Source organism: Nicrophorus vespilloides, unplaced genomic scaffold (assembly GCF_001412225.1).
Source record: "Nicrophorus vespilloides isolate i.1.1-1 unplaced genomic scaffold, Nicve_v1.0, whole genome shotgun sequence".
In the NCBI taxonomy this organism is placed as follows: domain Eukaryota; kingdom Metazoa; phylum Arthropoda; class Insecta; order Coleoptera; family Silphidae; genus Nicrophorus; species Nicrophorus vespilloides.
The window spans coordinates 26,924-39,136 of NW_017099317.1; the positions used below are offsets into that span (position 1 = coordinate 26,924).

Here is a 12,213-nt window from a genome sequence, read left to right on the forward strand (position 1 = left end):
TTAAATTTATTTTTTTTTTTAATTTCAGTTTAGAAAGATTTTAAAGTGTGGTTTTGTAGTCTTTGTAAATTTTATACCTTTCCCAAAGTGTGTTTCAAAAATACAAACAAACAAATATTGAGACAGTGAAACAGATATTGACTGATGTACACCGATAAATTTATTTTTTTGTGCATTCGCATACTTTTGTTTGTCTTATTATTTTTTTATATATTTTCATTACAGTTTGCTCGAGTCAAGTCAATATTTACAGGGAGCGCATATTATAAAAGTATCTCTAAACAAACATCAAAAACACCACGCGAACCTTAAACCCATCATAGGTCCAACTTCCTAACTTCAAAACGCATGTTTGGACGTCGTAGGGAAAGAACTCAACGTCAATAGCACAAGAGGACTTATATACGGCCGGGGGCTGCCAGACCACGAGCCCCGTGTAGTAGACTGTGGCCTTTGTCATCAACGTGACCTCATAGTTGCCATCGGCGCTGCAAGAAAACACATTGACAGTGCCAAATGCGCCTAAACCTTAAGACTCTTTCCCAAAAATAAAAAAAATAGTTTAACACACAAATTTAAAAAAAAAAATGAACAAAAAATCAAATATTTAACGTAAAGCTGATCGGACACCTCCAACTCCGAAGGATATCGCCAGAAGATTCGAGTAGTCAGAAGATAATAACACACGCAGAAGAGTTTGAAGCAAGATTTATAATAACAGCAACAACACGTTAAGTAATAACTAAATCTGAACTAAATTTCAGGTGTCTTGTTGTATTTTTTTTATAATGATCAATCAGCACATGTTAACTTAAAATAAAAACATAAAGATGATCGAAGAAGGATTTCGTAACAAAAAAATAAATTAAAATTGGAAAAAAATAATAACTAAATCCATTTCTTTCGTGTGCGGGTGTTTTCGGTTTTGTTTTGAAGATGTGGCGAAGTATTATTTATTACTCAAGCGAAGTTCTATTGTTGTTGCATGTTTTTTTTTTTGGAGTTTTTGGGATTGTTCTTTTTTTTTTATAAAGATTTTTAGGTGATGGGATTTTGGGGTGTTTGTTTTTTTTTCTGCACGCATGCCTCCTTACCTTGAAGCCATCATACGTCCAACTACCGAATTTCAGGACGCACGTTTGCTCATCAAATGGAAAATACTCAACGTCAATCTCGCACGAAGACTTGTAAATTGCCGGTGGTTTCCACTCGACCAAACCTTGATGGTAGATGGTCGCTTTCGTGGCCAGTGTTACCTCGAAGTTGCCGTCAGCGCTGAAAGTGAATCGACAACGACCAGCAACCGCAACAACAACTCCGGCTTACGTTGCTGCTGTGAACCGATTGCTGACACACACACGAACAACAACAAATCGAACAGAAAAATGAAAATAAAAACAAGAAACATGCAAAACAAATTATAACAACTGTACATCTATGAACGAAGAGAAATGTTTTAGAGAAAGTTATTGCCATTATACATCGATGTTCTACATCAACTTGAAGATTTTACTTATAATGAAGATGTTCTTTAGTCATCTTTCGCAAGTAATATAAATACCTCGCATAGTCCGGGTATTCGGTGCAGCCAAGATTTCATATTATTTGAAACCGGACTAATCGAATAACTTGTAAATACCTTGCTAATCGAAAACTTTAAAAATAAACAGTACAAATAAAATTTACTGTATAAAGGAAAAACAAATGATAATTTATATATACAAAATAAATTAATGTAATAATTTTTATGCATTTATTTTTATTTTGCTCAATTAAAATTTAGGTGCTTTTCTGTAAAACATGGAATTATATAAATTAAGTCAACTAAATACTTACAAAAATATTAGTATATTTAATAATATTCTTAAAAAATGTAAAAAAAAATCAAAGATTATATAATCAAAATATTTATTTATGTCATTAAACTCCAGATCAATTAAATCTTATAGAATTTATCTTGAAATCAGTACACGTTACAAGAACATTTTTTTAAAGTTTTTGAAGTTATTTGTAATGTATATTTTTCGTAACAATAATAATACTTTATGGATAATCGGTTACGCCAATACCCCGGACTGTTTGAAAGCGGACTAAGGAAGAAAATAAAATAGAAATAAAGGGAAAAAGACATTTTCTGTACTATTATTTTTAGAATTTATGTTTATTTTGCTTAATTAAAATTGATTGTGATTCAGACTATGTGAAGCTATGCTATTTAATGTAAACATGTATTTGGTTTTTGTAACTTTAAAAGACATTTGATAAAATATTATAAATTTGTTAAAATAATATTTCAAATTTAATAAATTATACGTTTGTTAAAAAGAAATGACAACAAATAAATCTTTGTTATTTTATATGAATAATGTGCAAAAGAAAATGTAAGTAAAATCTGCTGAAAATGTGGTCCCTGAGGATTTGCGAGCATCGTTTTTCTTCTTGAATGTGATGTATATTTGCTTGCCATTAGCAAAGTGGAAGTAAAAAAAAAACACAAAAGCAATTCCAAAACAAATTACAACAAGTGGGTAATAGAAATTTAATAACATATTTTGATCATAATGCATATTATTTTATTATCTTTATTACTTCTATATATATTATTAATTATAATAATAATATTTGATGATAATTCCAATTTTTAAAAATTATTGCTGAAGGTTATAAATTATAGTTTTTTTTCTGATCGGTGAGTTTAAAATTTATTTATAATATGTTTATGTTAATTTTTTATTTAATGAAGTTATGCACTAAACGTAAAATGTAATTATTAAAATGCATGCATTTAAAATATGTTTAATCGCATAGTAATTGCATTATTATACAATGTACCAATAGTTCATTTATTTACTTGGTTTTATATAAAAAAAAATATGATTTTTTAAAATTTTATAGAGCGGCTTCAATCAGTCCGGATTCAGTAATTTGAAATTTTCTAAACAAACTATTTGGCGGAGACATTCAAGTCTCTTTCTGTGCAGTTTATTTTGTATGTATTTAGTTCCTTGAATAGTCAAGTTTCAAATAGTTCGGGAATCGATTGCCCGTACTATTCGATGTATTGATATATTATTCATTTATTTATACGGGATACTTCAACCCTAATATAAAATCATATTTTTTTTTTTCAAATTTTAACGGAAATTCAATTTCATAGGAAATCAAAAAAATGCAATGTCATGAGTATTATTAGATCGGATGAAAAAAAAATTGAAAGAAAATAAAATGTCAAATGAGGCGGAAATCATCGTCATGAAAAATTACAGGGTTCTCCTCAAATTCAATAACGTCAATTTATCAAAGAGAATAAAATGTTTCACACTAAATTTAACCGAACGTCAAAAGTGAAATGTTTTAACGTTCATTCGTCAGGTTGTTCAGTCTGCTCGAAATTTCAGATGCGAACGTAATACGTTTACTAATTGAAACGTATGTAATATTGAGGCGTAATGTTTAAGATAACGCATATAAATGGGATAAACGGTTTACCGCATTAACGTCGACACGTGGCAATTATTTATATTACTGTTGCCTGACGTGTACTCCGTGTCACTGTGATTGAGCACCGAAGAAACTCCATTTAAGTATTACCATATATATCATAATATAAAGAAAAAAAAGCATGAAAAATACAATGGAGCCTCACTTAACTAGCACCTTGCATAACGAGCATTTCGCTTAACGAACAAAATGTATTGTAAGAAAAATGACTCGCTTAACAAGTGACGATGAGAAGAAAAGTCTCGGATTGCGCGCCTTCTACATCATTTTTAAAACTTGTGTATATATATTATGTGTATTTTTGAATATGTTTCACTATACGAGTAAAAATCAGGAAAAGTTGGAACGGATTAAACTCGTTACTGCATAGAAGTACAATATGTACAACAATCGAGGATTTCATATTATAAAAATATAATTTTGTGTATAAATTTATTAGAATTTATTTTTATTTTGTCAATTAAAATTTAGTTTTTTTTTTAAATATTTAAACCGTATTGTAGCGAAATAGCATTGATGGAAGCTACAGTTTCATTCAATCTTCACGCACATAACGTGATTTTTTTTATTAATTTATTGAGGAAACGATAAATTAATAATAATAGAAAAACATTACATAATTCAATAAAAATAAAGTTAGTTAGCTGAGTGATGGACAATTTATTTACTGCACTAATAAATCTTGTTTTTTTTTTAATAAACAGAAATATATTTTTGATTTTGGTAACAAATTTTATTTTACTATATAATATATTTATTTTAATAATTTCATAAAAAAAATATGACCAACTGTTACAGCTTGTATTATTATTAAATTATATTGATTAAATTATTTGAAGTGCTTCGCTATAATACCTAAAGCAAGAAATCTATTACTCTCTTTTAGGTACATCAATCATGTTTTTTTTTTCATGGCGTCATGAATATTTGTCATTTATATAAATGTTATGTACAGGAAATCGATTTGGTAGGCACGTCTAAAATCTAGATACTTTTAGTACGCAGTCACAGTGATGTGTGGAGAGGATGATGCTAAGTGGTTTTGAACCACTCAAAATATGTATCGAACAAATTGAATGATAGCTTTTTAGTAAAGAAAGTACTTTTTAAAATATATGTGAAATTCTTATATAAAAAAAAGTTTTATATTAGTTAATTAAATATACAAACAAAAGAAATAAATATTTTTTTGTATAATATTCATATATTTTGAACCTTAAAAAAATTAAATTAACAACAATATTGAACTAATATATTATATTATAAAATCGTATTTTTGCTGTATAAAATCACTATGTGATAGTGGGGTTTCGATCAGTACGCATTTAAAATAATTTTATAAAAATAGTAAACTTTTTTTACACATAAATAATCTTTTTTTTCTTTATAAAGTCAAAAAACTATTTAATTCTTCGATTAGTTTGGTTTTAAATAATCCAGGATATCAGATTATCTGAACTATGCGAGGTATTTCTTTACATATACTTTCACAGGATAAAATTAATAAAGATTGGGTGTATTATATTTCTTTTCGATTTCTTCGTTGCATTTGATGTATATCGTTTGAAGTAATTTCACAAATCACAAGAATTTATGTGATTTTTATATGAGCGTTTTATACTCAAACTTTTATTATATATAAATACGATTTTTCTGTCGTAATACAAAAGTTGAGACCGAAACAATTTTCGTAACAAATAAAAATGCTATAACATTTGATAAATATTGAACGTATGATATCGGTAATAAACGGAGATAGTAAATATATTATATTTACTATTTTTTATTGTTTCTAATAATTTCTTCAAATTATGAACAAACTATATACATAAAATGTAGTTTTAGTTGCAACATACGGATTATAATTATTTTAAATTTCAATTAATAAAAATAAAAGAAAAATATGTAAAAATGTATGGGATCCAAAAGTTATGAACTCTAACACCCCTTAGACAATATAATATAAAATTATTTATAGATGAGCATTTCTTAACCTTTTTGCCGCTCGACCCAATATATTTGTAGTTGTATACAAATAAAACTCAATAAAAAATTAACTAAATGGGAGTCGTAGTAAACTCAACGAAATGCTAAATCACTCATGAAAATACAATACTCGGCAAAAATTAACTTTTGTAATGACCGAATAAACCTCAATATTATTTTCCTGTAATTTTGAGTGAAATTATATTTATGAATAAATAATATTTCCGATCACCCATCAAAATTAAGTACGCAATAGAAATTGTTTAATTTGTCTAACCAACCACACGTTCCAATAGCTTCATAGACAACACATTGTTTTTAACACATTATTTTTTATAATTAGTATAAGATATATATTCAGAAATAATGCGAGATAGTCCGACTTCCATCAGTCCGATTTGAAAATTTCAAAACAAAATAAATTTTAAGTAAGCAAATAAAAATAAATTCTAATTTATTAAAAAATATTATTTATTATCTTTCATACAGTCAAATCCATTTTGATGGGTTTATTTCTTGAAATATTGGAAAAAATTATTACCTGCACTATTTGAAATATGGGTCTATAGCCTTTTGCAACAATTGATTTTTATTTTATTTTATTATAATATATAAAACGTCAACATTTTTAACTTTCTTTGTATATTATTTGATATTTAGAGTTATATACTATGATAGATGTGAGTAGATTATATTTGATTGAAGTATTATTTTTCTCATTTTTTATTTTCAATAAAGCAATATAAATCATAATTGATTCACACCAGAGATCAAAAACCTTTTTGGAGTCGCAATTATTCATGAAAAGAGCCGCATGCGGCTCAGGAGAGTTGTTTTAAGTAATTGATTTAGACCAATGATTATATTTCGTTAAGTTGAGATATGTTTTATTTCGTTAGTTATAATAAACTAATTTAATTATATTGGAGTGTAAATCAATATTTAGAAAAATGATCTACGTATCAATTATCAACAGATTTTTTTCCTCTTATATTGTTACTGTCAAGATAAAATAAGAAAAAAATAATGTTTATTGTTATTTAATAATATGTTGTAAGAGAAATTTATTTTTTTTGTTTCGTCGATATATTTTTTATACCATTAGTTTATTACATGAGGGTGAAAATCTTGTATTGGTGCGAGTTAATGTTGAGGAAATTAGTAGTTCTTTTTATGTGGCAGAAAAATCATCGACAAAAAAGATATCCAATCTGCCGGAAAAAGAAAGAAAAAAGGAAATGCCCCTCACCAGAATTACGACACACGCAGAGAAAGACAGAGTTTAGTAGGATATTTCGGCGCATCATCAATAAAGGGATTTAGGCTGTGGGAGCGACGGGGGACGGTAGGTTTCCACTGTGATCGATGAGGTTAAGTACACACGGCATCCCCCCGCATTATGCCCTGTTTAGGGCTGCACTTTAAAGCTCATTGTTTTCCCCACTCGAACAGGTAACACAACATGCGTAACATTATAATGACATAACCCAGATATATTTTATCCGACCTTTCTGCAGCTCGGCATAATAAATGTTACACTCCCAAGCAGTAAATTTACGTGAAAAATGAAATAAACGTGGGTTTTGTGCGAGAAGGAAAGTAATTTCCTTCATTAGACACTTGCTTTTGTCAAGGGGTGTGGGTTTTCTCTAAGAATTCGTTAGTTAATTCTGAATTTAATCCTGTGACCCACATGCAAAAGTATTTCATTAATGCGTCCCGAAAACCAGACACTGAGTCTGTCTGCATACATCAGAATCATAACTATTACTCACACTAACTGATTCCATCGTTATAAGCCACTAGAACTAACCCGACTCTCCTCCTTCCATCATTTTTAGACCTTAATTGCTTGCAACTTCTGCACGCCAAGAGAGCGGCCCTCCACGCAAACAATGAGGCCCTTTCCTTTTCCCATCCTACCATTCCTCATTCCCTCCCTACGAAGCCAAACTTCCAAATTCATATTTCATTTTCCCCAGAAAATTAAAAGCCTCACTAAATTACAGAGCCGTTCCCTCCTCCGACAACCCCAGAAAACCCATCCATTAACTCTAATTGTTTATACTTATGCTCTTATTATATAACACCGCTCGCGTAATTCAAGTACTTCAGTTTCTATACTAATAAACACATTAAAATAATCCAATTTTACCGCAGCGAATACGTCTTCTGGCAAACTCATAAATTCAAATTCTGTATTATTTCCTTGTTCCCACCTTATTATAGTTTACAAAATATTTTCATTACATCATCTTAAAATAGACGTAGAATATTTTGTAAATAATTACAACATTCATTAATGAAAATACACTTTTTTCTATAAATTATTTTATATTTGGACTATAAGACGCACAGAAAATATATGGGACATTTTTTAGAAAAGAATATTTTGCGCCCAAAGGTAAAATCTAATTTTAATTCAATTTTTCTATGCACACCATTTGTGTCTTATAGTCCAAAAAATAGAGTAGAAATAAATTTTTTTTAAAAAAAACTTTAATTATCCATTTATTTCAGAAACAATATCAATATTTAAGTATAATTATCATGGGTGTATGTCAAGTCATTAATATTTTTTCATTGTAATATTATTCATATTATTCAATACTTCATCGGTCTAAAAATGATGTAACAGTTGTTTCAAGGTTATAATTATAAACGCCATCTTTTGGTTACTTTTTTAACTTTTGATCAATCAAATATAATTACTAGTAGTATATTTGCTTAAACATTTTTTATTGGCTCGAACTTGAATAAAATTAATCTAACATATTTTTTTCTCAATTTGTCACAAATATTTATAAATTAATATTTCAGTTCATTTCTAATTATAATTAATATCTTTTAAATATATATAAATGTAAGTAAATATATTTGAATTTATATTTGTTATTAGTAAAGAAATCATTTTTGTATATTTTTATAATAAAAATGTATTCTTTGTTAAATGAAGTATGAACTGTTTAAGAGTATTAAAAAACAGTTTAAGAAAATAAAACACTACATTTAGAATGTTTGTGACATTATAATGCCATTAAGAAAAAGAAAAAAATATTCTGTATCTGTCGCCTCTGGTTTTATCGTATTATTTTGTCATTAGGACAACTTTCTTGAACCATTTTTCCCCTTCCTATTTAGTTCTTCCTCGAGGGATTTGAACGAAAAAAAAATGAACGTGCGGAGGGAAATATTAAGTGAACGCATTGTGTGTTGCCGCTTCTTCGGTAAACGTAGTCTAGGGTTCTTTCCGGATTGAATTGCCAAAAAATTACTGTCACGTGCGACAAACCCCCACGTGCCGATCCGCAATCTTAATTAGGGTGAATCAGAGGTCTCAACAATTCATGGGATTTGAAGGGCGTACAGATTTAATAATTGTCGCTGCGACGAGACCCTAATCAAATTTCATTGTTCTAATCCAGTAATGACACGCCCACCCAAAATTGCATTACATAACCGAAATAACTAAGTGGAAGTGCGGACGGTCCGGACACAATTCCAGGGTTGACCGCAACAAAAATACGCACGTGGTTAGGAAATAATACGAGGTGGACAGATGTCACCAATCGTGTATTACTACATTTGTTATAATTATATGATATTTCATATTTTGTCCACTTTGTTATGTACACAAGCTCATTCGTATTCTGCACATAAAATGTAAATAATAAAAAAATGTTATGAGTTATTTCATTTACAATTCAAAGACTGTCTTGTAGTTTTATGATTTTTAAACTTAAAGGAAAATATGGTTCGCTACCCTTTGTGATATATTTTTATTTTGCTAACGTCGGTGACTTTTTGATAACATTGATTTTCTCCACAATGTTTCTTCTATACTAAATAAACAACTAGCAATCTCCAATTTTATTATATTTTTTTATCATAAATGTAATAAGGAAGTTGTAATTTTTGTAGACGAGACAAATTGTAAAATATTTGTAATTCTCTTGAATTGTGTGTAAGCATAATAGTTATGTAGTTTTCTCTATAATAATTAACAATACTTTACTAAATAACAATAAAATTTTCAGAATATGAATTGCATAGGACTATGCAGTATAATCAACATTTTCAAAAATAATCATAATTATCTCATCAAATGAAAGTACATACTAATGTTTTATTACTATAATAAATTGTTATTTATCATCAGAGTGGCAGTTCTATTTGCACATTTTTTTTTATATATGATGAACTTTCACATAATTTTCATTATTATAGCCACAATAAAAGGTACAATAAAAGTAGATGCTTAAGTTTTAGCATCAATCTACTTTCACATATGGTATTGAATCATCAAAATTCTATTATTGCAAAAATAAACAAACATATTTCTTATTATCATAAAAAAATACATTATTTACCCGTAAGTACTACGAATGGGTCAGATTGACCTATCTCATATTTGTTTTCATTCGCATAGTACACTTTTCAGTAGTCTCGGCAATAGGTACTTATTTTATAGTAGACTTTATTTGTGGTCAAAGTTACCCGTCTATAGCAAATACGTTCTTGAAATATCATCAACATTTGGATTTCAATAACTTTTGTTTCCCATGTTCCAAAGCGGGAAAATCAATAATTCTGATATCCAGTATGTAACACACTAATAATATGAATGAGAATACTAAAAAAAAAAAAAACGTTGATCATGAGATCATTTCTAGAATATAACAAAAGGAGATATGGATGCACTCGTTAAAAAATGTGTCAACAGTAGAATTATACATGAATCTGTACTATTGAGTACTTGTAGTACTTGTGTTTTTTTATTTGTCTGTAATTGTTGCAGATTAACCCAATTAGTAGTAGTATTATCAAAATATGATAATTGTTAATTACTTGATTATTGGAAATATAATTTAGTAAGTATAAAGACATATATTTGTTAGACGATATTGTATATATTATTAGAATTAAGCAACGATTTGAATAGATACTTCTTGACTTGAAGCTTTTTCCAACTATAATTTTAAAATAAATGATCATAAAGAAAACGCACAGCATTGAAAACGTGACATATCGACATATGTATAGTATCTAATATTAATTCTCATATTTCTATGGCCTTGAGTTTACTTTTACTTCGTAAATGCTTATTCCACATTTAATTACAATATCAATTTTAATTATAATTCATATGGATATTAATAAAGGTATATGTAAAATTAAGGTATTTAATATGCTTTATATATTAAATTGTTAGTTAAATTAAACAATGAAAAAAATAAGTATTTCAAAACAGAACTCTTGACAGAGTAACTTTCTATAAATTTTAAGACGATAAAGTATTTCATTTTTTTAATATTGCTTTTTTATGGGTTTTTACATCTAAATTCACCCCTGTACATGCCAGACTTGCTGTTTGCTGGTTTGGGGAAACAACAAAACCAATAAATTCAAATGCGGCAAGTCTCGGCATATGGATGATGAAGTTCGTTGGCTCATACCCTCCTCACATTATTATTATTTATGGAAGGCTTGTTTCGCTTTCGTGAAAGCCAGACACAAACATGATGTCTATACAATCACACACAATCATATATACGTATACTCATATACACAAACACATGCTCAGTCACCTAGCAGCAATCGCGAATGCGTATTATTAACATTTCGCGTGCAACAATACGCGAACCCGAAATCCGTTTCCTCTTCACGGACTTCAATTTCCATTTTCCGCCGCAAAACAATTTTCATTTCCATATATCCGCAGTGGTGTAGGGTTTGATACATTGATGAAGGGAAAAGAGGAGAAGGAATAAACATTTAGAGCTTGGAGTAGAGGTGACGACGAGTTTCAGATGGATTTATTAATGATGTCTGATTCTTAATGGATGAAGAATCAAACTGGAAACCCTTAGCCCTTTGCGCCGTAATCCGCGAAACTTTGCCGGATTTAATCTCCCGTGCCGAGGCGTTTAACTCTATTAATTCTGAAACTACAATAATTGCAAAACTACTATTTGAAGACACACTCACTTCATAATAATTTCCGGTACCAAAACCCACTTAATTCACCTTCAACAGTTCGCAAACGTTTTAATCATAAAATTAATTTAACTTGTACTCAAAGAATACTTGTAAAATATTTTCTAATTAAGCAAATCGGTTTAAATATTACAGAAAATTTACATTCTAAAGGCAATTTAATTAAGAATAAAGTTTTTTGAAGATACTCATACTTCATAATTATTTTCGGTCAATAAATCATATCCAAGTTAAGTAAATCGTTGTAAATTATATTACTTCCAATAACATTATTTACAGAGATTTCATACTAATTTTAAATTGGTTTTTGTAAATTTACCTTAAGCAAAACGTAAACGTTTTAATTATGACACCAATTTAGCTTATAGCTTTCAAGTAGACCTATCACCCGATTTATACGATAGATAGGTTCCTGAGAAAAACGTGTAAATCGAAATTGTAACCTTTTCAATGTACAACCGTGTAAATCGATAAGTGTAAAAACAAAAACCTGTATAGTAAACAAGTGTAAGAGCGAAAACGTTTAAAACATTACAGAAAATTATAATATTAAAGTCCTCAGAACTTAGAATATAACTATTTGAAAACACACACTTCATATCAACTCAATTTCCATATAGTTATTTACTTTCAACAGTTCGGAAACGTTTCAATTATTATATGAAGTTATGTTTCTTAAGTCAATTTAACTTTCAATCAATATTTGAAACTTAATTAATCATTTACATA

At 28.6% G+C, this 12,213-nt stretch overlaps 1 protein-coding gene across 2 annotated transcripts in view; it reads right to left on the reverse strand.

Annotated features, from left to right (window-relative positions):
• LOC108564343 (acetylcholine receptor subunit alpha-like) overlaps positions 1-12,213 on the reverse strand; it is a gene marked incomplete at its 3' end in the record, with an annotated part of 68,620 nt that overhangs the window by 24,281 nt on the left and 32,126 nt on the right. Inside the window, 1 exon segment of one of the 2 annotated variants that reach the window (XM_017923354.1) lies at positions 308-488. In XM_017923354.1, the coding sequence (XP_017778843.1) occupies positions 308-488 (181 nt within the window). 2 annotated transcript variants of the gene reach the window in all.